This window comes from Muntiacus reevesi, chromosome 19, assembly GCF_963930625.1.
Source record: "Muntiacus reevesi chromosome 19, mMunRee1.1, whole genome shotgun sequence".
NCBI lineage: Eukaryota > Metazoa > Chordata > Mammalia > Artiodactyla > Cervidae > Muntiacus > Muntiacus reevesi.
This window is the reverse complement of record NC_089267.1, coordinates 11,248,688-11,276,042: the sequence shown is the minus strand read 5'-3', so window position 1 is coordinate 11,276,042 and position 27,355 is coordinate 11,248,688. Positions and strand designations below refer to the sequence as shown.

At 44.2% G+C, this 27,355-nt stretch overlaps 1 protein-coding gene across 2 annotated transcripts in view; it reads right to left on the bottom strand.

Annotated features, from left to right (window-relative positions):
• Positions 1–26,972, bottom strand: part of KCNQ5 (potassium voltage-gated channel subfamily Q member 5) — a 592,302-nt gene extending 565,330 nt beyond the window's left edge. For both annotated transcript variants that reach the window (XM_065911591.1, XM_065911592.1), the window contains exon 1: positions 26,560–26,972. In XM_065911591.1, coding sequence (XP_065767663.1) covers positions 26,560–26,951 — 392 coding nt within the window. In that variant the 5' untranslated portion in view covers positions 26,952–26,972. The remainder of the gene's footprint in view (positions 1–26,559) is intronic.
• Between the last annotated feature and the right edge of the window lie 383 nt (positions 26,973–27,355).

The following is a 27,355-nucleotide window of genomic DNA, read 5'->3' as shown; positions in this document are numbered from 1 at the left end:
ACAAGGTCTTTACATTTCATAGGTCTTCAACATTTACAGAATGACTGAACAGCTGAAAGGGGAAATGCTAATTTCATGAAGCGCCATCGATGTTACACTCAAGTTTTTTGAGAACATGGTTCCCATCCACTACATCACGTGATTGTTCCACTCAAGCCCGTTCACTGTCAATACTGGAGTCTAAAGGGGATCTGCTGGTGGTGGTGTTCAGTCCCTCAGTTGTGCCTGACTCTTTGCAACCCCATTGACTGAAGCATGCCAGGTTTCCCTGTCCACAATCTCCTGGAGCTTGTTCAAACACATGTCCATCGAGTTGGTGATACCATCCAACCATCTTGTCCTCTGTCATCTCCTTCTTCTCCTGCCTTCAATCTTTGCCAGCATCAGGGTCTTTTCTGGTGAGTCAGCTATTCATATCAGGTGGCCAGAGTACTGGAGCTTCAAAAAGGGGATCTATTAGGAACTTAGAAATAAGTGAATTAAATTTGCTTCATGATGGACAAACACATATTGGTCTCTATTTTTCTAAATCTTTTATTCTTATACAATTTTTAAAGGTTACTTTCCATTTACAGTTATTACAAAACAAAACATTTGTCTATATCCCTCATGTTGTACAATGCATCCTTGAAGCCTGTCTTACACCTAATAGTTTCCTCCCACTCGCCTACACCTGTCATACCCCTACCACTTCCACCTCCCAACTGGGAATCACCAATTTCATCTCTACATGTGAGTCTGCTTCTGTTTAGTTATATTAACTGGCTTGCTGAATTTTTTAGATTCCACATATAAATGATACATACGATATTTATTTTTTCCTAACTTATTTCATTTAGCATAATGTCCTCCAAGTCCATCCATCTTGCTGCAAATGTAAATTATTTTTATGGCTGAGTAATATTCCACTGAATACATCTACCACTGCATCTTTATCCATCCTCTGTTGGTGGACACTTAGGTTACTTTCATGTCTTGGCTACTGTAAACAGTGCTGTAATGAACATTTGTGTGCATGCAACTTTTTGAATTAGTGTTTTTTAAAATGCCCAGGAGTGGGATTGCTGGATCATATGGTAGCTCTGTTTTTAGTTTTTTAAGGAAACTCTGTACCGTTCTCTATAGTGACTGCATCAATTTCCATTCCCACCAACAGCACAGAAGGGTTCCCTTTTCTCCACACCATCTCTGGCACTCGTTATTTGTAAACTTCAACGATGGTCCTTCTGACCAGTGTGAAGTGATCCGTCACTGTAGTTTTGATTTGCATTTCCATGATGATTATTGATGTTAAGCTTCTTTTCCCATGCCTGCTGGCCATCTGCATTTCCTATTTGGAAAAAAATGTCCAGTCAGTTCTTCTGGCTATTTTTTAATAGGGCTTTTTTTTTTTTTTAAATGTTGAGTTGTGAGTTCACAATGGCCTCCTTTAGTCCATCTCTTACTTGAAAGAGAGCCTCTTGCTTTATACAAGCACAAGGAGGCTGATGAGTGGGTGCCCATGGGGTGGATGGCTGTTACAGACCCTGGGAGCTTGAGGAACAAGCTAACCTCAGTCTCGGGGATGTGCTGTCTTTCTTTATCTCATCTCGGGGCATCTCTCCCTTTTCCGGCTCTCCTCTGCTCCCCTCAGTTTCCTGACCAGGCTCCTTTCCTTCACTCACAGTTTATGGTTCCTCATACCTTCACCATGTGCTCCCACAGTCATGACCTGAACTCCGACGGAGGAAATTCTCTCAATTTCAAATCTACTGACAACAGTCTCAACACGTGTGTGTTTGTCCCATGTCTCTACAGTCACCTGCCAACAAGGCGAGTAGACATCATAGAAAATAGGGTTTTCTGGCTAAGCCAGCGAGTGCATGGCTTCAGTTTTGAGGGCCATAAGGTCACTCTTGTGACTACTCAACTCAGCTGACGTAGAGTGAAAATAGTCATGGACAACATACAAGAAGTGATGCACAATGGTGCTCCAACAAACTTTACTTTTAAAAACAGGTAGCAGGTCAGCCTTCACACTGGTCAGACTGGCCATCATCAAAAAGTCTACAAATAATAAATGCTGCAGAGGGTGTGGAGAAAAGGGAACCCTCCCACACTGTTGATGGGAATATAAATTGATACAGTCACTGGGGAGAACAGGATGGAAGTAAAATAAAGTTACCATATGATGCAGCAACCTACTTCTGGGCATATATCTCGAGAAAGCCACAATTTGAAAAGATACATATACCCCAATATCCACGGCAGCACTGTCTATAATAGCCAAGACAGGGAAGCAATCTAAAAGTCCATCAACAGATGAATGGATAAAGAAGATATGGTATAGATATACAGTGGGATAATTGGTACTCAGTCATAAAAAGAATTAGATAATGCCATCTGCAGCAACATGGGAGGACTTAGACATTATTATACTAAGTGAAGTCAGACAAAGATAAATATCATGAGATATGAGATATCTCTTATATGTGGAGTCTTAAAAAAAGATGCAAATAAACTCATTTACAAAACAGAAATAAATCCACAAGCATAAAAAACAAACTTAGGGCTACGAAAGGGGAAAAGGGGGAAGATAAATTGGGAGTTTGGGATTAACATGCATGTGAGTGAGTTAGCGTTAGTCGCTCAATCGTGTCTGACTCTTTCAGACTCTATGGACTGTAGCGCACCAGGCTCTTCTGTCCATGGAATTCTCCAGGCAAGAACACTGGAGTGGGAAGCCATTCTCTTCTCCAGGGGATCTTCTCTGACCCAGGAATCAAACAGCTCTCCCACACTGCAAGCAGATTCTTTACCAACTGTATATATGTTCGGAAGCCCCAACATAAATACACTACTATACATAAAATAGATAACCACAGAGGACCTACTGTATAGCAAAAGGAACTACACTTGATATTTTACCATAACATATAAGGAAAAAGAATCTTGAAAAGTTAGACATATATGTATAATATGTATAACCGAATCACTTTGCTATACACCTGAAATTAGCACAACATTGTAAACCAACTATCGTCCAGTAAAAAACAAAATAAAATCAGGTAGCAGGCAGGATGTGGCCTGTGGGCTGTGGTATGCTACCCTTGGCCTAAGCAATGTCGGTCTCAGGAGGGAGGCATCTATTCCCGTCCCTTATACAGCCTCAGAAGAGGAACAAGCCATGGTCCCTGGTCCACAGGGCTGGTCCAGCATCTGATTGGCCTGTGATTACGCTCACCGAGGCACCTTCTGATGATGGTTTGGTACTGCACCTGACTCTGCCTTTCTTTAGGAAGAGAACTGCATGGCTGTGCGCACTGGTGGAGTCTAAGTCATTAGAGAGTTTTCAGGGCTAGCAAGCAAGGATGCAACTCAGTTCAAAGGCAGCTCAGGTGGACAAGGTCATCAGTGCTCAGAGACATGCTGGATGGTGATGTATAAATAGGATCAAGCGTCGAGGCTGTGCACTTGCCTAGGGGCAGTGGCATCACCTATAACATACACTCACAGGACAGAGACTTAACCAGTGAAGGAGAATTTCATCCCAGCTAGTTTCCGGCTGGAAGCATCCTCAGTAACTCCAGAAAGCCTTGGCCAGTGGCGCACGCTGGCTCTGATCCAATACGGTCCATCACATTTTATTGTAGGCGCCTATGTACAGACGTAGCTGGAAATGATGCAGGCCGCAAGGTGTCCAAATGCTTCTTCCTAAAACCCTGTGGTTTTGCAGACACAAGATCAGCAGTAACTATAGTCTGCTCCTGTCATGGGTAACTGGAATACTTAGTAAGAAAAATTAACATTCGATAAATCTTTCTATTTTTATTTTTAGAGGCCCATACATTTACAAAGTTTGTTCTTAAAATAAACTCACCATTTGTTGCTAAAGTTATTCTTTACAAGCCTGTTAACTTTTTTTTTCAAATGAAGAGGTGTTTTCACACATTTTGATTATATTCATGTATATGCATACAAACATTTTTAAAAGACAGCATTCTCAATGTTTGAGAAGAAAAACAGTGATGGACAGAACACTGTTGGCAGAAATCCAATTACACATAAATTTGAATGATTTTAGATTACAAACTAACAATGGACAAAGGGCAACAGTCCATGGGAGACCATTAAAACTAATGAATCCCAAGTATAATTAGATGTGGGCATGCCTCACACAACTTTTTCTTTACCGGCCATCAGCTCTGCTTCAGCTTGGGTTGGTTTTTTTTTTTTTTTTTTTTGTCTTTTAAAAAAATTTTTAAATTAATCTATTTAATTGGAGGCTACTTACTTTACAATATTGTGGTGGTTTTTACCATACATTGACAAGAATCAGCCATAGTTGTACATGTGTTCCCCATCCTGAACCCCCCTCCCACCTCCTTCCCCATCCCATCCCTCTGGGTCATCCCAGTGCACCAGCCCTGAGCACCCTGTCCCATGCATCGACCTTGGACTGGCGATCTATTTCACATATGATAATATACATGTTTCAATGCTATTCTTTCTTCAGCTTGTTTTTAACTGGTTCCCTGGTGGCTCAGATGGCAAAGCGTCTGCCTATAGTGCAGGAGGCCTGGGTTCAATCTCTGGGTGGGGAAGATTCCCCTGGAGAAGGAAATGGCAACCCACTTCAGTATTCTTGCCTGAAAAATCCCATGGATGGAGGAGCCTGGCAGGCTACAGTCCATGGGGTTACAAAGAGTCAGACACGACTGAGTGACTTCACTTTCTTTCTTTCACTTAAGGTAAATCACAGGAAGTGCCTGGGGGAAAGTGGGAAATCTCCCGATTAATTAGGAAGAAAGCTTTTCAGGGAGGTTACCTTCTAGTCAGGCTTTCACAGGTAGTAAAAGAAAAGAACACCGTGATAATATGTGAGGAAGGAAACATCAGATAAAATTAAACTTTCCTCTTTTCTAAAGTTACAAGGCATGATGGCAAGATTTAAAAAAATTAAACCGAGAAGCCAGGCACAGGATCGGGGACAAGCCAGAGAAGGATACTCCTGAGTTCTGGATGTCCTGGGGGAAGATGTGGTCAAAACACAGCGACATGTCACGTCTTCTGCCTCTAGGAGGGCAATCTGAAACTGGAATCTACTTGAAAGGAATTTCCGTGCATGGGTCACATACAACTTGATAGCTGCCGTTACATCATTCATACTATTCAAGTTATTTTCTATTTGCTAAGCTTCCATTCTGATGACCTGTAGTGAGAATTTCAGCAAAAGCGTTTACAGACTTCAAGTGCCCTGGCATCCAGGCTCCCCAGGGTGCGGGGAGATGGGTGATATTCTGTAACACAAATCACCCAGGAACTCACAGTCAGAGTGTCATGCTCAGCATTTGTAAAACACTGTTCATCTGCAGAATTATACTGCCCAGTTTTTGCCAAGAGGCTGACTCAGTGGGTATTCACTCTGATAAATTTGGCTCCAGTAAGATCCTATCCCTGGAGCTCCTTGGAGAATGCACATGGCTGGCTGCGAGCTCAGAGTGGCAGAAGTGGACAGGAGCAGGGAGGACAGAGAAGGAAGAGGTGTGTGCATGGACACAGTGAGGAAAAAAAAAAAAAAAGAACTCACAAGGACCACGGAGTGTGACCACAGAAGGTGCACCATCCATCCTGTTTAACAAAGATCACTTCTTTGGAGCAGTTCTTTTATCCTTCTATTTGTATGCGTGCACATATACTGCTGATTCTCATGACTCACACTTTCCACGTTTGTGAGTCTGCCTCCTCCTAACATTTATTTGTGACTCCAGCATCAGTGCTCACTGGGCATTTACGGTCATGTTGGGGACATGCAAAGGGGGGCAAAGACACCCATGCTCCACTGAACAAGGAGGTTCTGTCTTCTGGTTTCACTCAAGTTGTAAATGCATCCATCTTAGCCTCTATTTAATGTCATGATTTTTGCACTTTAGGGGGCTTTGCATGTGTGTGTGTGAGTGTCTGTATGATTTTGTCATTTAAACTGGCTCCACTATAGTGCTAAAGCTCTGTCCAGTGTCAAGCGCAAGACTGTGACGTGCTTTCTGCAACAGAGCAGGACCCTGTGGTCTTGCCCTCTGAGTCCTCGGCCTGCCTTTTGTCTGTGGGAAAACGTTAGCCAAAAAATAAGTCTGATCAGAGAAGTGAGAAAACGCAGAAACAAAGGGAAACAATCAAAAGAAACCAAATAATGTTAAGAGTTCATTCATTAAGCGAAGTCAAGGGCTTTCAGTTCCTCTTCAAAGACTATAGATAATATTCTGAGCCATATGCTGTGAGCGGCCCTGTATACACTGAGACCCCAGGTGGACGAAGCTAACTACATGAGCACCAGTCCGTAACTGTGACGAGAGGGGACGCCCTTACGAGCACTGGCTGCAACGAAAAGGGAACACACTGACCCGGAACTGACGATTAACTTAAAGCCATCAGGAGGACACTGATCAGGCCAATTTCAAGATGACCATCAGAGCTGATCGTGCTGTTTCTGCATGCTGCCGCCTCCCTCAGGCTATAAAGTTCTTGCCCACTGATTGCCAGTGGGCAGGGGGAGTCGGCCTCTGGACAGGTGTCCACCCTCCACTCATCCCCTCATCCCCACCCCAGCTGCTGACGTCGGAAATAAAGCAAACTTTCCTTTTCACCAACCCGGCCTCTTTATTGGCTTTAGTGCGAGGAGCAGCCAGACCCCACTTTTCATTACACATTCAGGAAAAAAGCATACAAGCTAAGCATCATTCAGGTATGAATTACAGTGCTTTTTGGTTATGAGGTGTAAGTTAGTGAATCAACTGTATATTAAATAATGTGAATTTAACGGAAACACACATAAAACAAGGTTATGCATGGATTGTGTATGTATGTATGTATGTGGCCAAAGGCTCCAAGGAGCCTAACGCTGTGTTTCTGTTGGGATCAATGATTCAGTATTTGCAGTGACTTCAGCAGCCAAAACTACCATGGAAAATGAGAATCTGCTGTGTGTGCGTTTGTTTTTTTTTTTAATTTACAAAAGTGGATCTTGTATACACTACACATGCTGGGTTACACCTTGATTTTTGCACCTAATTCATTTAAGAAACCATGTCATATATCCTTACTCCCTTCTTTTCAAAGAATGTAAAGTTTTCGCATGGACAATTTTGCCATCATTGACTATATAGGTGCTCATGATGGAATTTTAGGTTGTTTCTGTTTTTTGTTTGTTTGTTTGTTTTTAAACAAAGCAAAATAAAACAACACTTGAGGGAAAATTCTCGGGCTTATACCTTTGCAAAGGACACAGATGTCTAAACGCAAGAAAATTCTGGCCTCTATAATAAGCATGCAACTACTGTGGCTATATTTAGGAGTCTGCAGAGTTTCTTACAGTACTGACAGTACTACACAAAGTGTGGATGCGGCCTGTGGGTTTGATGAGTGGCTTCCACCCTGAGGATGTTTCACACATGTCCCATGATCAGACTTTGCTTGGTATGTAAGATCAGGGTTTATTAACTGCAGGGTCCCTTTATTTGATAGAAATCTGCTCCATGCAGAAAGCAGGCCTCTGTAAAGTGCTCTCCATTTGTGGCACCAAAGCAGCCCTCCTCTCCAAGGAAAAAAGCAAGGGCCACGTGACAAGGAGAACCCAGCCTGCTCTCTATCTGCACCTCCCGCCCCAAACCTGCTGGGCAGTGAACGAAGCAGCTTCAATCAGGACCAGAAGGACGGGGATCTGCTGCCCCAGGAAGGACGCCCCAGGCATTCAGAGGCCACAGGAGTAACTTGGGGCATAAAGAATTGTTAGAAGAGGGGACGTATGTATTCATATGGCTGATTCACTTCCTTGTACAGCAGAAATGAACATGACATTTTAAAGCAATTAAATTCCAATTTAAAAAATAAACAGAAAGAAAGAAAGAAAGTGAAGTTGCTCAGTTGTATCCGATTCTTTGTGACCCCATGGCCTGTAGCCCACCAGGCTTCTCCATCCATGGGATTCTCTAGGCAAGAATACCGGAGTGGGTTGCCATTTCCTTCTCCAGAGGATCTTGCCAACCCAGAGATCAAACCTGGGTCTCCTGCATTGCAGGCAGCTGCTTTACCCTCTGAGCCACCTGGGAAGGGCTCTTATTTATTTTTCTTAATAAATGAAGGGCCCTTATTTATTAAAAAAAATAAATAAGGGCCCTTCATTTCCTGCAAGTCATGTCTCTGCCCCAGAATTTTCTAGCTAAGAAGAAGGTGTCTGAAGAAGCACCAACAGGACACATCAACCTCCTAGTGTAGGTACATGATTCATGCAAAAATGACATCTGTAGGCCAGCAAAGCAAACCCCACCCAAATTCCTTTCGCCTCAGAATTCATCAATGAAATCATTAGAAACCACTAGCTTTCTAATGACAATATGAACTATAAAAAGCATATGAGATATAGACAAAGGAACACCAGGAGGGTGGAAAGCAAGTTTAACTTAATTTTACCCACGCACATTAAAAAGACACTGTACTTGCAAAGCTGGAGATGAGCCTTTCCTTTCATGAACATGGCAAGGACTTCCAGAATTGAGATGGTCACCTTACCCTGATGCTCCTTCCTGGGTCTGACAGCTCTGGTCCACACCCTCCTGCATACAATCAGGGCGCTGGGCTCACACATGTTCAGCTGTATAAGCTTATCTGAACTTACGGGTGAACACTTTTGCTTCCCTTCATGAATTTATCAAGTGTGATTAGATTGTGAATGTGTGTGTGTGTGTGTGTGTGTGTGTGTGTGTGTGTGTGTGTAAGAGAGACAGAGAGAGACACAGAATGAGAAGGGGCTTTTGGATCCTTGTAGAATGTTTACATGTACTTTTACTCACTCCAACTCCCTCCGATTCTGAGAATATTTCTCACAAAATTTTCATATCCGGCAAGAAACCACAGTGCTGCAACTGTGGTCTACTAAATACTAACAGTAATTACTAAGCTGTTTCTTATCTGTTCTCTCCATGGAGTCTTTAAAGAGCAAGTCAATATAAGGTTTAACCCCCCTAAAGAGACCCCTGCTTCAGAATCTGATTTCTTAGGGAGAAATAAATGTCATAAAAATATTGTCTGTTGCTAGCTTTTAGGAATTTGTAACAGCAGAGTATTTTCTCTATTAATATATATGGAGAAAAGGTACTAAAATGCAGTTAAAAGAATATGCTTCATATTATAGTTGAGCAAACAGTAGTATCTGAAATGTCACTACTCATGTTTTTGTTTTCCCTACTGAGGTATAGTTGATTTGCACCACTGTGTTGGTTTCAGGTGTATAGCAAAATGATTCAGTTATACATACTTACCTGTGCTTTTTCAGACTCTTTTCCATTATAGATTACTATAAGACAGTAAGTATAGTTCCCTGTGCTATACAGCAGGTCCTTGTTTGGTTATCTAGTTTTTATGTTGTAGTAGGTTAACCCCAATCTCCTGATTTATCCCTCCCATTACTCATTAAAAAAAAAAAAAATAACCACAGAGAACCTTCACTAGAGGCAACTCGGCAGATCACGAGACCCACGACTGAAGACATTTTTGTAAGGGTGTCGGGGAGGCTCTGGCTGTGTGTTTGATGTGAGCTGTCACTTATCTTTTCTGCAGCCACAGTTTTCCCAGCTAAGAAAGAACTGTGTTAGCATAGGTCAGCAAAGGTCCTTTCAGCTCTGTGATCCTATTACTGAATGTGTCAAAACTGTAGTCCCTGACAATTTTTCCAACCTTAAGCTTTAAGAATACGCTTTTATCCAGAGATTCAAAAATAAAGAGATTGTTAAAAAAGTCTTTTTGTCAGGACAGAGAGCTTGTAGAGACAACAGGAAATCTCTTGGTATGTAATTCTGGTATCAAACACAGTGCTACTGCAAAATAAGTACTACGCCATGTTAATTCACTTGTTCACTAAACGTGTGCTTTTACACACTATTAGTATTACAGTGAGGAGATTTCATACCTGCACCTTTATACATTTACCAGGCGGTCGGGCCCTGAAGGGTCCAGGACTTGCCGGAGGTCGCTCTAACGTTTTCAGAGCACCCTCCTTCACGTTGCCTGGGTTGCCAGCTCTGGGTCATGGCTCCATCTGCCTTCTAAGTCTCCCTGGTACCACCGCTGAAGAGACCTTGGAATCAAATGTGCTGAGCCTCCGAGCTGGTCCTGCCAAGCCCACCGAGGCCTTTGCTGCTGTCCAGGATGCTGGGCTGTGTTATCACACCCAAAGCCACCATCCCAGACTTTTCCTTATCAACAGTCTCTCTTCCTCTCCCTCCAGCATCCTGGTCCTCTCAATTACGTCTGCATTTCCCCAGTTGAGGGGGGCGGGAGGGGGGGCTTCCCTGGGCTTTTATTTCTATATAGACCTCCAGCTACTTGGAGAAATAAACATTAAGCTTTCTCTGGTGCTGCCTAATTCTACCATTCTCCCTCTCTCTTCGGCCATTTAATTGCCATGACTTAGCCCAGTCTGTTTCCCCCGCGCCCTCACCAGCTCCGTGCCTCATCTCAAGCCCTTCAGCATTGCCCTGCCCTCACCTCGGGGCTCTCTTCTCTTCAGGACCCCACCACTGCTCCTCCCCAGACTTCCCTGCCCACTCAGGAGGCTCTCTGGGCACCAAGCTCTCTCCAGATACACCTTCCAGACATCCTTCTCCTATGGGTGCCTTCTGAGGTGCCGACTACTGTGACCCCGCCTGGCCTGCCACGGGGTTACTCTGTCCCTTTTCCCAGGATGTGATTCCTTCCCCGTGAAACCCATGACCTCAGAGCATCTGAGGGTGCAGACCTGCCCACTCCAAAGTGGCCCAGGCTCCGTCCAGGCTCTGCTCCCTGCCCCTACCCTATGCTGGCTCTCTGCATCACTGCCTCTTCTTACATTTGCATCTTCATTGCTACTCCTTTTTTTTTTAAGAAGTTGACTTAAAAACTTTTTCAATGGCATTTTGTATTTTATTTAGGTATATTTGATGGGCAGTATTATATTACTTTTAGGTGTACAACATAGTGATTCAATATTTTTATAGATTACACTCAGTTTAAAATTATTATGAAATATTGGCTATATTCTACAAGCTGTACATCTTTGAACCTTCTTAATTTTATACATAGTACTTTGTACCTTTTAATCCCCCACACCTCTCTTGCCCTCCTCCAGCCCTCTCCCCACTGGTATTTTCTGTTTTGTTAACTTCAGTCAATTTTTAAATATTTTAGATTCCACATATAAGTGAAAACTTTCTTGGATACCCTCCATATCCATCCATGTTGTTGCAAATGGCAAAATTTCATTCATCTCTTTATGACTGAGTAGCATTGCATTCTGTGTGGGTGTGGGTGTGGGTGTGACATCTTCTTTATCCATTCATTTGAACATGTAGGTTGCTCAAAATGGATGAAATACCTAAATGTAAGACAGGAAACAATAAAACTCCTAGAAGAAAAGACAGGCAGAACACTCTCTGACATAAGTCTTAGAAGTATTTTGGGGGGATCTGTCTCCTTAGCAAAGAAAACAAAGCAAAAAACCAATCCAAATTAGACCTAATTAAACTTAAAAGATTTTCCACACCAAAGGACACCATCAACCAAGCAAAAAGACAACCTAACCAACAGCAGAAAATATTTGCAAATGATGTGTCTCATAAGGGATTCATATCCAAAGTGTGTAATTCCAATATCTAAAAACAAACAGCCTGATTAAAAAAACAGAAAGAAGACACAAATACACATTTTCCCGAAGAAGACATACAGGAGGCCAACATACACGAGAATACACACTCAACATCACTAATCATTCGAGAAATGCCAAATTGAAGGCACCATGAGATATCACCTCACACCAGTCAGAATGGCTATCATCAGAAAAAGAATCAAAATGATAACTATTAGAGACGATGCTGGAGAAAAGGGATGCTACGCTGTTGGTGGAAATGTAAACTGGAAAAACCACTTTGGAGTATAGTGTGGAAGCTCCCTCAAAAACTAAAAACAGAGTGACCGTATGATCCAGCAGTTCCAGTCCTGGGTGTACACCTGGAGGAAATGAAATCACCAGTTGAAAAAGCCACATGCACCTCGACGTTCACAGCTCCATTTTCTCCCTGCAATACTCTGGGCCCACTGCAGTCCTTCCCTGAGACTCGGTGCAGAGTGGACTGCCCTTTTATTTCTCTTCTCTCTCATGCAGACCCGCCCCCTCTTTCCCCTCTCTTCTCCCTAAACACTAGTATTCCCTAAACTTCTCTCCGTACATTCTTCCCTAACCACTTTAGCATCTCATCACCATAACCCTACATCAGTAACTAGTGACCCTCCTCCTCTCTCTCCCAAAGTTCAAACAGGTTCAACAGGGTCAACCGGGTTACATGCTCACCCTTGCGTCCCATCTCTCCCTAAAACACAACCCGGCATCTTTGAGTCACAGTCGCATCTGCTTGAAACCTTGAAAACTTGGATTCTTTCATCTCTTTTGTTGACCAAACATGGATTCAGGGCTAAGAACTCTGCTTCTCCCCTTGAACTCTCTGCTGTGCTTCCCTCCTTCACATTCTCAGCACTGATGCCCCAGGTCAGGTCCTCATGAAGCCATGTCTCTCTCTGCATCTCCCAACCCCCAGGTCCTAAGTCTCAAGGAATCACCAACTTCACATGGGGCTCTGCAAGCAAGTATAAAAAACGCACAATAGTTTTATTGTGAATAGGTCTCTCAAATGTATCATCACGTGCTTTGGAAATTTATATTAAGGCTGCACTGTGGAAAGGGACTTTGGATCAAGAACAAACCAAAAAAAAAAAAAAAAAAAAATTCAGGTAATTGCCTTTAACAGTTTTTGGAGGAAAAAAAGAATGTTCTCTCACTAATGACAATTGTGAACTACGGTATTTACCCCCGAATTAGAGGAGTGTTCTGTTTTCTCCGGCAAAATGTGATAGCTTCTTGACTGTTCGAGGAGGTTGTCTAGGCTACCTCTTTTGGTGCCATCTATAAACTTATTTTTTATTATCACTTCCTGCCCTGAAGCCTGGAATAAAACTTCATACCCATGAGCTCTGGAAAACAACACTCCATGGCATGACCTGACTAGTTTGGGAACAGTCATTTGTAAAGTAACTCATCACGTCCAACACTGGGAGCAAAAGTTCTGGATTCATGTAAGGGAATCTTCCCCGCTAAAGATAACTTCCGCTTTCAGTGGAATGACTAAAATCCCTTCCACCGGGTGAAGGAAGGAAGGGGTCACTGAAGTGTGGCTCCACCAAACTGGTGACCTGGATGACTGTGCAGAAGTCAACACTATTGGCACAAATGTGATTTTCATCCTTTTTCCTCTCCTTGTGTGCCTCCTGGTGCTACCTCTGGAAGGCCTGCAGGCCATCTCAGGTGGCGCTAGTGGTAAAGAACCTGCCTGCCAACACAAGAGACATATGAGACACAGGTTTGATCCTTGGGTCGGGAAGATCCCCTGCAGGAGGGCATGGCAATCCACTCCAGTATTCTTGCCTGGAGAATCCCATGGACAGAGGAGCCTGTGGGCTACTGTCCATAGGGTCACACAAAGTCAGACACAAGCAACTTAGCACAAGCTGGTTCCTTTGTGCTGACTCTCAGCCATCTGTTTGGGTTTATTCTTTGGTGGATCTGAACCGAAAGGATTTATCTGCTTTTCTTCTATGGGAAAAACTTGGATGCCAATTTGAATTTTCAAGCTCAGAAATAATTTTGCCCCTAAATACAGTGATTGTCCTTTCGGCCAGGTGTCAAGGACCATGTCAACCACAGGAGTTGAGTAGATGCCCCTTGGGTTCAAGATCTTATTTTGAAGGTGATAAATGTGTTCCCCTAAAGTCATTTGTATTGACATCCAACTTCCTTTTCCATTTGATGGAGCAGAACAGAACTACAGATCTAATCATCTGACATGGTACCTTTAAAATTAGTATAATGTCATTGGGTAATTCTGTCAGCTCACTGTAAATCTAGCTCAGAAATACATCTAAAATAATTAAGTGTACCTTAGAGACAGCCCTGAACACACATTCTTGGGCACTTGCATACTGAGTAAATGAATGAAAGAATGAATTAATCATAGGCCTCATGGAAGGCAGGGCATAATATCTTCCCTCCATGTACTAGAATAAAGAAAGCTAACAAGAGTAGAAATTTAGAATACATACTGAAGATAAATGGGCCTTTTTATTTGACTTAAAAAATAACAACAACAACAATTTTGGTTTGCATTACTTTCTGTAAGTCATTTTGAGGAGAAAAAGGAACATCCCCAAAGTATTATGAAGCAGCATTGGTTTCTTTTCTATTTTTAAACATACTTGGGAGCAAATTGAACATACTCAGAATGTTTTATTAACCAGAACATTCAGTTTAACTAGTTTAATTACTGCTCTTTGGAAATTACTATGATCAGTGGGAACTCCTGGGTCTGGCCTCTGTGTGGGATGCGCTGACAGAATGCCCACCTGCACAGCCGCTGGACACCCAGCTTCAAAGATTCCCAAGGGGTCAGGAGAGGCGGATGACAGCAGTTCTCTACGGTGACTGGACTTCTCTACGGTGACTGGACTTTACCCTGAAAATCCCTTTAACGGGAGCAGTAGCTAAATGCTACTGGAAAGAGGCCAACCTTTGCTTTTATCCTGTCAACTCAGAGAGGTGCTTTTGCAGCTCAGGAAACTCATATCCTTCTGAAGTAAGGATTCCTTGACAGAATAAGCTGCGTCTTATTTCTTCTCAGTCTCCGTAGTTGCTGTGTAGTTCAGGTCCTTACACAAAGCCGGAGGTCACATTACTGAACAAACATCCATCCACTAATGCTCTAATACAAATGGGAAAGCTGAGAAAGGTATCCAATGACTGAAAATCATGGGAGAAGAATCCAAATTCTCAATCCCACGCAGTCCCGGATTCACTCAGTTTAGAGAAGAGGGAACCCTAAACTTGGCATCCATTCCATAAAGACTGTAGGAGTAGCTTTCACAAAGCCCGTGCTTCGGAAAAATTCCCAACCAGGAGAAAGTACAGGTGGTTTTCTATGTCATATGCAATCCTCTGACAACTTGCATCTTGAGTGCACACTTTAATCTCCAATTAAAGAGGAAAACTGCAGCTCTCTGTTGCCAAATTATAGATCTATTTCTTGGCTCACTGAGAAAGGAAAGTGCTAACGACTGTAAACAGTCTGTGTGATAATTTTTTTTTTTATGGAAGTATAGTGGACATCCAAATTATGTTAATTTCAGGTGCATGGTGTAGCGATTTGACAATCAAGTACATTATGAAACGACCACTAAGTCTAGTCACAGACCATCACCAGATAAAATTATTATAATGTTATAGACATATATTCTTCATGCTGTACATTACATCCCATGACTTATTTATTCTATAACTGAAAGTCTGTACCTCTCATCCACTTCATCTATTGCACCCAACTCCCCGCTCCCTGCGCTTCTGACAACCACCAGTTTGCTCTGTCTATATAAACCTATTTCCATTTTGTTTGTTCATTTGTTTTGTTTTTTAGACTCCACATTTAAGTGAGATCATGTGGTATTTGTCTTTCTCTGACTCATTTTACTCAGCATAATGCCCTTAACGTCCAACCCTGTTACTGCAAATGGCAAGATTTCATTCTTTTTTTATGGCTGAGCAATATTCCATTTTATATATATATAATATATATATATATATCTCACATTTTCTTTATCCATTCATCTATTAATGTACATGTGATGAATATTTTAAGTTAATCGCTATTTAACTCTATGTTACATATTAACTCTAAACATATTTAGACTTTTTAAGGTGCCTTTTTCTACAATAATTCCATCAGAAATAAAAAATAATTTCTAGCTTATCAGTTATATACAGTAGTGAACTTCCAAAATGGAAAGCATAGTTTTTTAAAAAATGATTCACTGCATCTCTGATTACTCCCAGATTTCAGAAATAACAGGTAGATATCAGAAAGCCTTAGAGCAATTTTAAGGCTTCACTGTCTGATGTCTTGATGTCTTCAGAAACCTGAGCCTAACTAAAACCCAGGAAGAAGAAAGCCCTCTAAGCCTCACATCTTTCTAGAGGCGTCAGTTAATTGCTGCAGGGCTGTGAGTACATGAGGCCGCCCGGCCAGCTCATGCAGCCTGTAAGCAATTGTAAGGCCAGCGCATCTCCTGATTAAGAGCAGACAGCTTTAAAAGGAAAAGAAATCAAATTATACAATGTGGTAAAAAGAAATGAGGAAAAACCTCATTCCAGAAATATGGATGCCAAGAGAGGAGGGGAAAAAAAAAAAACTAGGAGCAGTTTAACTTGGAGAAAGATGATGCGACAAATGAAGGAAAGAAAAGAAGCAACATCAGGGGTTTCCCCTCTGTGAATGAAGGAGGGGAGAGGGTAGCCTGGAGTCTCAATGTAAGGCATTTATATTAGTGTGAAGAAAACACAAGTATTCTATTAGTTCAAAGAAAGAACATTCTGTAAAATCGGTTTGTAGCCAATAGTTCTACCTTCAACCATTATGAAATGTAAACAAGCAACTGCTGCTATTTTACATGAATTTTAGTTATTCTGCAATGAGGGTATAAGTTTGAAATATGATGTTTATAGGAAATGCTATTAAGAAGTTATTATAACAATCTGGGTTCTTAATATAAGTGGCTTTACAATTAAAACTAGTAGAACTTAAGGAAATTTCTCTTTGAAAAATAAAGAGTTATAACATTCAAACAGTCCTCCTGGTAGCAATAAACTAGGTAAATTTTGATTAAAAACAAAGGATAAAAATCTGGGCTTGATGCCATAGGAGACACACACACACAAAAAAAAGGTACTTTGGTTTCTTTAGACACAAATTATTTGTGAAGCATTAAACAATCCAATTAGAAAGCAATGCAAGAATGTAATTAAGGAGTAAAATACATGGTCCAAATAATAAAAGCTATGGGAGGTAAATAAAAGGAAGGAAATAAGCCAGAGCTATCAAGAAAAACTTTATGGAAAAATTAAAACTTGGGCTGGTTAGAATTTGAAGACAGAGAAACAAATGTTACTAACATGAAAATAATTATTTTGCATATGATATATTGCTAAGAGCTATACCAGACCCTGGAGAAGGCAATGGCACTCCACTCCAGTACTCTTGCCTGGAAAATCCCAGGGACGGAGGAGCCTGGTAGGCTGCAGTCCATGGGGTTGCTAAGACTCGGACATGACTGAGTGACTTCACTTTCACTTTTCACTTTCATGCATTGGAGAAGGAAATGGCAACCCACTCCAGTGTTCTTGCCTGGAGAATCCCAGGGACGGGGGAGCCTGGTGGGCTGCCATCTATGGGGTCGCACAGAGTCGGACTCGACTGAAGCGACTTAGCAGCAGCAGAATACCAGACCCCAAAGTTTTCATATTACACCATCTATGTGAAATGAGGGGCCCTGGGCCCACAACACCGCCCACGATCAGGATCCAGCAGGTAAGAACGCAGGCTCTCAGCCAGCCCGCCTGGTTCTGAGCTCTTCCTGCAGTAACTCGGTGGCTGACTGTGGTCAGGCCACCATCTCTCCCTGTGACAGCATCCTGGTCTGTTCCCCAGTGCACTTCCTTGCGGTCAAGGCCTGCATCACGCCCCTTTTTGACCAGCATCGAGCACATTCAGTGGTACACACAATGACTGTCAGCTGTTCATCACAATTCACTGTTTAAACAAAAAAGAGAAATTATGACATGATAGTCCATGATGTTGTAGCTGAAGCTCCAATACTTTGGCCACCAGATTCAAAGAGCCGACTCACTGGAAAAGACCCTGATGCTGGGAAAGATTGAAGGCAGGAGGAGAAATGGGCAACGGAGGATGAGATGGATGGATGGCATCACTGACTCAATGGACATGAGTTTGAGCAAGCTCAGGGAGACAGTGAAGGACAGGGAAGCCTGGCGTGCTGCAGTCCATGGGGTCACAGTCAGATACGACTGAGCAACAGCATGATTATAAAAGATCATCCTGCCACAGAGCGAAGAAGGAAGAGAGTTTCTCAAGTTACCACCCAGGCACTATAAATGGAAGCAACGGACATGATGACTAAGTGTGTAAAAAGTGTTTTCTTTATCTGCAGTTAATATCTTTCAAAGTATGATATAAACTCCGGATGATCTTTTTATTTCGATTGCATCTTATTCAAATGCATTATTTACTTATCGAGGAGCAAAAATAAGGTAAATGTAAATATTTGCACGAACAAGTTCTCTGCTAGAATAGAGTGTATATGGAATACATGTGTGCAGATATAGATAAAAATTTAAAATGGAAAAAGTGCAAAACATTTTTCAGTTTATAAACAGATGACTTCAGTAGCATTTAGGAAACTGATCACAAAGGATCAAAAGGACCACCTAAAACTCTGAGAGCTATCAAGCAATTTTAAAAATTATGAAAAATGCAGTTGCGTGGCCAATCTGTCTTCTACGTTGAAACCAAATAACACTTCAAATAGTATCTATGAAATGGTTGAAGGAAAAGAAAATTACAACAAAAACATCTACCCATCGGTAAACAAAACTGGAAGCTGTGGCCACCCAGCAATTGCGCTTCACGCAGTTTCACAGGGATCGGCTGGGTGAAAACTCGCTCTGCTGAGCGCGCATCTGCCAAAATAGCCATTTGCAATTAAAAATTAAAACCACTGGCACCTGTTCTTCGCAAGCAATTATTAAAAGGCGGCTGGCTACCTTCCTTGCTTGTAGTGGTTTCTGCATCGAGACTTCATGCCAGTTTGAAATATTCTTCTCTTACATTTCATTTCTCTCAGACCATAAAGTTCCCAAGACTAAGATTTTAACACTTTCAACATTTCTATTTGTAATGGGATCCTCGAATACTACAGCACTGTTTCAATTTCCAAAAACAGATTGATTTGAGCATTTTGTTTTATTAAACACGTGTATTTTATTATACATATATTTTATTGAAATGTTACTAGATTAGCAGGGCATAAAGCAGAGTAACTTGTACAAGGCCTTACTGTATTTAAGAGAAATCAGTGTTTTTTTTTTAAAGAATTCAGGAGCAAAAATAAAATGTAAACATCAATTTCCGCAGACAGAGGCTTAACTCTGAACAGAATACGTATGTAAATAATAAAGTCACTCATCAGGTCTGTTTGAGTCCTGACACAGGGAGTGGCCGAGAGAGTCAAATTCCATCTTCCTCCAGGAAGCCATCCATGTATCTGAGAGGGGTGCGGGGTGTCAGTAAGGGCTTCAGTCTGCAAGCATGAAGCATCTTCTATGTGGCAGACACAGGTCTATGCGTGGGTGACACAGCAGAGAAGCAGACAGAGAGAGACTCCGCCCTTAAGAAACTCGGCAGAGATGGACAACAAACAGACCCTTCCTCCTCCAACCAGGGAGGGGCGTCGTCTGTTTAATTCCTCAGAAAGACCCCCTTGGCAGCTATGTGGCCCACAGACCTCACCAGGAGTTAGGAGTTAATATGAATAATTAGGAGGTAGCCCTGTAGCTCACAGCTGAGGAAGGGAAATTGTGAAAAGATCACGTGGAAAATCTGAAAACAGTGGTGTGGGGAGTTGGGCTGATCTTGATCTCAAAGACACTACATTGCTAAGTATGTGTGCTCAATTGTTTCAGCCATGTCCAACTCTTTGTGATTTTCCTCCTGGACTGTAATCCACCAGGCTCCTGTGTCCATGGGATTCTCCAGGCAAGAATGCTGGAGTGGGTTGCTATGCCTTCTTCCAAGGGATCTTCCCAAACCAGGGATAGAACCCACGTCTCTTAGGTCTCCTGTCTTGGCAGGTGGGTTCACCATGAGCGCCACCTGGGAAACCCGAATTACTGAGTATGGTATGGGATAATAAAACCTTGTCCTATTTTAAACTATTAGTTTAAAGCTGTATTAACAACAACAACAGAAGGTGTTTGCTGCTTTCAGTATTAAAATCAGAATTCAAATGTAAGAAAAGAGAAAATATCAAGTCGCTCATCACAAATACTCCTTCCCCTTCGGATAAGACTTCAGACCCTCACCACCTCCACTACTGTGGCTGCATCCCAAACACTGCTGTGACTGTTTCACAGATGGGATTTGGAGACCCAGGAAGGTGAAGTCACTCATTCCAAGTCGCAGAAAGAATTAGTGGGAAAGGTGGAAGCAAAGCAAAGATTTTCTACTTCTGGACCCATACCTTTCTCCTCGAAATGAATCTTCAGTATCCTCAGTTCAGTTGCTCAGTCACTTCTGACTCTTTGCAACTCCATGAACAGCAGCAAGAAAATCACAAACACCTGGTAATTCCTTCAGCTCTGCTTCCCTCTGCAACTCCTCTATGGAAAGTTTCCAAGGAAAATGATTTACTTACTCATAAAGCAAGCTTTTGAACTGTGGTGTTGGAGAAGACTCTTGAGAATCCCTGGGACTGCAAGGAGGTCCAACCAGTCCATCTTAAAGGAGATCAGCCCTGGGTGTTCACTGGAAGGACTGATGTTGAAGCTGAAACTCCAATCCTTTGGCCACCTGATACGAAGAGCTGACTCATTTGAAAAGACCCTGATGCTGGGAAAGATTGAAGGTGGGAGGAGAAGGGGACGACAGAGGATGAGATGGTTGGATGGCCTCACCGACTCGATGGACACGGGTCTGAATAAACTCTGGGAGTTGGTGATGGACAGGGAGGCCTGGCAGGCTGCAGTCCCTGGGGTCGCAAAAAGTTGGACACAACTGATCAAGTGAACTGAACTGAAAGCAAGTGTTAATGGAGGGTCTACTAGATACAGGGCAGCTTGCTAGGTGCTTAGGACTCAGAGATCTGTAGGAGGTTTTCTGCAGGGGAAGCTCACCCTCTCACAGGAGAGACAGACCAAGTAGCTAACGATGACCACGTGGCAGGGCAAGAACCACAGTAACAACATCCCAGGACCGTGGAACCTGAGACAAGAAGCACCTACATTATCCCGGCATCGGGGACACGTGCCCAGGAGAGGTGACCTCTGAATTGTGTTTCGAAGAAGCTGCGGGAGTTGGGGAGCCAGAGAGTAAGGAGTAGGGAAAACCCCAAGGAACAGTGTGAGCAAACACTGTCTAGCAGAAGACACAAGATGGGCACTCAGCAAGGCTGGGGCTCTGGGGGGTGCGTTAGAGATGAGACACGAAAGGGGGCACAGACCACGTCAGGAGGGCTCTTATGAGCCAATCCAATGAGTCTGGAGTTAACTTACACTCCTGTCCCCATCTTCCCAGTGCCCAGCCGTCCCCAACCCACTTAAATCCTGTATGTGACACCATCTCAGTGAGGCTGCTTCAGCAAAGGCCATCACTGACCGCCTTCATCACTAGCCAATGAAATCCTAGCACATGTCTTCTAGTCATTTCTGCAGCAGCAGAAACACCAACCATGGCTCCTTCCTGTACACGTCTCCCTTCCGTTGCTTCGATGAAGAGATAGTCTCTTGGCTTATCCCCTGGCACTGAGGCCGCTCTTACATTTCCCCAGGTCTTCTGGGAGCTCTTAACCTGTCCTTCACTGCTGGCTGGAGGTGCTCCCACTCTGCATCCCTGGGCTAACTCACTCCTCCTCTCTATTGCTTCCACCAGCACAAAACTGCTGGCAGCTTCCAAATCTAAATATCTGCTCTAGACATCAAGATTCTGCTCCAGATTTGAAAAAGCAGTCCTTCCTTCAAATATATTTTACTTATCTTTGCTCTCTTCATGACAAAAAATGACAGGTGCTAGCTGCTGGTTAGGACTCAATGGAAAGAAACTGGGTGTACTAGATTTACTCTCACGTATTTATCCCTTGCAGTCTCCCCCTGAATGACTAACAAACATCTCAAACTCACTCATCATGTTCCCTGTGCAAGTCTGAACTCATCATGTTCCCTGAACGTGTTCTCTCATCCTTTGTCCTGTATCTTAGTGAATGGTACTTCTGCTCCCCCAGTCACCCAGCACAGAGTCATCCTTTTCATTTGGAGTGATGAAAATGCTCCCAGTTCTGCCTAGTTAACTGTTTTCTAATTAAATCCCTCCTTCTTGTCCCCACGGTTCAACAGACATCATTGAATCATGTTCAACAGACATCGTTGAATCATGTTCAACAGACATCCATGAACTTACGGATAAAAGAACAGGAGGATGAGCGGGAAACCTGGCCAGTTGCTGAAAACTTCTCACCAGGCACATTGGTTCTACTTGGTACTTTTCAGTACCCTGACTGAACCAATGGAAGCCACATCTTTCCGAAATTCTTATCTGATGACATCATCCCTCTGATTATCAGCATTCAGGGACCAGTTGTTCTTACAGGACAAAGACTAGATTCCATGGCTGGCATCGGAAGTCACCCGAGGTCAGGGACGTGTGCTATTGCTCTGCCCTCTTTTCCTGAGGTTGTTCTCATCCTATAAATACCCCCCAGTACCCGGAACTACTGACATGATTCCAATTCCACACCTTTACCTATGCTTTTCCCTCCATCAAGGTGGCTCGCTACACTTCCCTCCCACTCTTGCTTTCACACCTGAAAATTTACTAGTCATTTGCCAAAACTCAGCTTGGGCTTCACTTCTTCTCTGGAGCCTGTGCTGAACTTTCCACCCAGGGCTCCACTTCCCCCTCCTTTCCTATGAGACTCTGTACTTGCTCCTAGAACAGCATTTCACTGATGTTTACAGGCTTGCACTCACCCCCTGCTGGAATCTTTTCCCTTGTTAAGAATGGAGGCCCCCACCTTATTAATCTGGGAATTAGCACAAAATGGAGATTGAAATATTTGCAGATGGACTGATAAATAAATGGATGAATAGACGGAGAAGGATCTTGGAAAGACTACAGGCAAGGAGATAATGTGATAAGATGTGCATTTTAGAAAAAATACTCTGGTGTCAGAGCAAAGAACTGGAAGGCTTATAACACAAATCAGAGAATATTACAAAGAATCTGATGGAGATGTACAGAGAAACAGACAAGGAGAGTAGCAGTAGCAAAGGAGAGAAGGGAATGGATCCGAAAAAAAAAAAAAAAGATACTTATAAAGTGAACACACAGATTTTACTGATCGTATGGGTGACCAGCAGGAGCAAGCTTGAGAAAAGTGAAGACATCAAGAATGGCTTCTAGGTCCCAGCTTAGAAATAAAATATCTATGCATTCTGATCCATGCATTAAGCCAGGCAAAGATACACCACAAATTTATATATGGAGCCAATCATGCATTTCGCTTCCCTGACAGCTCAGTTGGTAAAGAATCCGTCTGCAATGCAGGAGACCCCAGTTCGATTTCTGGGTCAGGAAGATCCGCTAGAGAAGGGATAGGCGACCCACACCCCGTATTCTTGGGCTTCCCTTGTGGTTTAGCTGGGAAAGAATTTGCCTGCAATGCAATGCAATTCAGAGACCTGGCTTTGATCCCTGGGTTGGGAAGATCCCCTGGAGAAGGGAAAGGGTACCCATTCCAGTATTCTGGCCTGGAGGATTCCAGGGACTACACAGTTCACGGGGTCACAAAGAGTCAGACACGACTGAGTGACTTCACTTTCTTTCACTTTCTATTAAACTAAAGGGCAGCTGAAAACAGGAAACAAGGAGACATGGCTGCCTGGTAAATCCTAAATCACCACAAAAGAAGAGACTTTCCTAATCTCCAGCGATTCATAAAGACTGGAAGAAAGTCTTTATAGCAGGTCATCTCTTGCTCTTGCCAGCCATCTCATCAGTGGGCTGCGGAGATATATATATATATATATATATATATATATATATATATATATATATATATACACACACACACACTTGAAACTATGCTTTATACCATTAAAATACCATTACAATCATGGATTTTGCATATTTAACATAAATGTCTCTTTACCCGAAACATAACTTTAAACATACTTTTCCTGGCTTCTTGGCAATGAAAACACAGATCAACAGAGTAAATCCATCCCTGAAGTATACACCTCATTCATCACAGTACACTTGTTCTTGGCAAGAACCATAATGTGCTACAAAAACTGTTATTAAAGTAAGATTTGGGGATTCCCAGGCTGGCAAGGAATTAGTTACCTACACTGTTTAGAAATTGTTTTCTTACAATTTCTTTTATTATTAATGGTCTTGTTAGACTTATAGTTCAAAGTAACTTTCCTTGATTAATCTAATGTATAAAGCCCAGCTATTCTAAAGCTTGCTTAAATCATGAGCAGCGACTGCCAAGGATGGCCTGTCCTCCTAGGCCAGCTGTAGTTAGGCACCACCTCCCAGAAGATGATTCAATCTCTGTGTTCAACTTGAGTCCACCACCTCCTGCCCTTAGTTTCAGCTCAATCCTTAGTTTCAGAATCTAAAAATAAGTCATTTGAAACTTCACAAGAGCATGTGGTATTGCTAAGTACATAACTTGCTTTGTTTCTACCACTAAAGACACTGGCTGACTGATAAAGACTGGTGAGTAGAGGATTATTCAACCTTGAACCTCTTGAACGATCATTTGTCAAAAATTTAAGATTCTGTAAGGCCAGAAAAACCTGTTACATCCTAACATATTGAAAAGAAAATGTTGCATTGCAAGAAGTCCTCATTCATGTTCAAGGGCAACACTTAGCGTAGCAAATACAAAGCCGGAGCACTAACCAAGGTTGTCTCTAGCCCTTTCTGAATATGCAATACATAAGCGACCAAAAATTCAAGGCCACTAAGTACCATCATATTGTAAAATCAGAGTTATGAATATTCTGAGCAAACTCTTGTAAAAAAAATCATTTTCCATACATTATATACTCTGTTGCCAAACTGAGCACAGATCATATTGCTAAATCTTTTAGTGGATTCTGACAGGTCAAAATAATTTATCAGGCTCATCAGGTAATAGGATTAATTATGTATCAACTCAGAGCGGATGAACATGTAAAGTATCAGTAATGCTTCTCCAGGTCTAGCATTTACTACAGTCACCACATTTAAGGAAATGTGAATCTTGCAAACATTATACTTTTGATGTAATAATGATATTACACAACTTTCTCCTTGTGTACGTTGTAAGATGGAAAGTTGGCTGGAATATTCTGCCTAATGCTACATGTTCACATCAATCTGGGACTGTAAAATTTTCCAGACACCAGCGCCCCACAGATTGGAGACTCCACCAATTTCCTGACTACTACGTGGTAAAATTCCAGGCTCACCTATTTACAAAACCAGCCCCTTCCTCCATGTTATTTCAAAAGTGTTTCTGGACTTGATGCCAATCCTCCATCCCAGGTGAGAGCTGTGTTTCGATGACATGCCTCATTTCTAAAAAACACCTAATTCATGTCTTCCAAACCTTTTTTTTGTTTAAACTAGGAAACAAGGAACCTATCAGGGAGTGCCTGCAACTTTCTCTACTGGCCTCCTACGACTGAGATCTTAATATTCCATTTTGACAAAAAGAAGCAGAAAGGGGGAACTACAAAGAGAGGAGAAAAAAGAAGCAGAAAAGAAAAGATGAGGGTGTAACGGCATAAAAACTACCGTAAAATGTCCACATAAACGTAATTCTAACAGGAGACTGAATGAATGGACGTTGTGGGAAAAACAGTAGTAAACTTGAAAGCCACTGAAAGGTTTTAATGCCTCAGGGAAAAATAAACATTTGCTTCCAATCATTTTCTCATTAAGCATTCTCTGCTAGATGGTGAAGCTTACTTAACACGCACACGCTCTGGCCCCAAACCACCAGTGCCAACTTCACCCACTGCCTGATCCCAGTCCCCGGCGGGCTATGTGCCCGGCACCTCTGCCTGCGCCGCTGCGCCCCAGCGCCGGACTCCACGCCGGCCTCGGCCTCAGCGCCTAAGCGAACATCACCTCGCCTGCTCGCCTCCTCCAGACCTCTGCCACCTCTACGACAGAAAAGATTGCTTGCACTGACAGATTTTCCGTTAGCTGCGGCTGAGTTAGCTGCGGCTGAGGTGGCTGCGAGGCGTGTTTACGGCGCGCTGGCAACCTCGCTGCGGTCCCTACCGCGCATCGGCCTCCCCAGCTCCGCCCCGGACCAAGACCCAGGCCTGCGCCTCGCCTCTCTGAGCCGCGTCTACCCCGCCATCACCTCCTAACCTCTCCAACACTCTCTCAAGCTCCACGCGGGCGCACGGTCTCATGCGCCTTTCTCAGCTCCCGGGCGCCCCCCTCGGTTGGAACGGACGCATCTCAGGACCTCATCGCTCCCAATTATCCGCGCAGCCCAAGTCCCGCGCCTGCCCGGGTCGGCCCCCGAGCGCCCTGAGCGGCCGGGCAGCTCATTGGTGCCCCACGGGGAAGGCTCCGTCTGCAGGGGCGGGAGGGGTGGGGCTCAGGGAGGTGGCAGGCGCCAGGAGACCCTAAACACGTGCAAAGAAATAAAACCTACCACGTGCGCGCGCGCGAGGGTGTGGGCTCGTGTGTATGTGTGTGTGCGTGTATACCCGCACGGCCGGCCAGGGCGTGGGCGCCGGGCGTCCCAGGGGACCGCGCAGGAGGGTACCCCCGGCCGCCGCGGTGCGGGGAGCGCGAGGAGGGGGACGCGGGTACTCACACGAACGCGTGGTAGACGAACGCCCAGCCGCGGGGCCTCTCCAGCACGTTGTACAGGTAGTTCTGCAGCCGCCGGTACTTGACGTTGCGCCGGCAGCTCTGGCCGCTGGTGTAGGAGAGCGGCTTCCCGAGCAGGCTCATCCGGGCGCCCTGCTTGCCCCGCCGGCTCTCCCGCAGGCCGCCGCCACCCAGCGCCGCCGCGCGGGTGCCCAGAAGCAGCAGCCCGTCGCCCCCGGCGGCTGCCGAGTTCAGCAGCGCCCTGGCCCGGCCCGACTCCACATCCTTCATGCCGCCGCCCGTGCGCCCCCCGCCCGCCGCCGCCGCCGGCGCGCCGCTCCTCACCCAGAGCCCGGCGGCGCCGCCCTCCTCGCCGCCCGCGTGCTGGCGGGGCATGGCATCACCGCGGGCACCGCGAGGGGGGCCCCGGCGGAGGGGGCCGTGGCCTCATGCGCTTCGGCAGCTTTCGAGGAGGGAGCTGCCGCCGACGGGGCGCCCGGCAGCCCGCGAGCTGCGCTCCAGGGGGCGGAGAGGGCGCGCGGAGGAGGCGAGGAGTCCAGGTGTCCTGTAGCCTTCAGCTCCTTAGGGGAAATCGGGACGTGTCGTGGGGGCGTCACTCCAAGAGGGCTTCTCCGGCCCCTCGGTCCCCGCGGCGGACACTCCCTCCTGGCGAAGCTCCCCCCGGGGCTGGAGATGAAGCTCCCGCGCGCGCGCGCCGTGTTCCAGGCTCCCCACGCCGGAGGGTACCTGCGGCACCGAAACCCCTTTCAGGGACGGGAGTTCGGCGTTTTCTCCCCGGG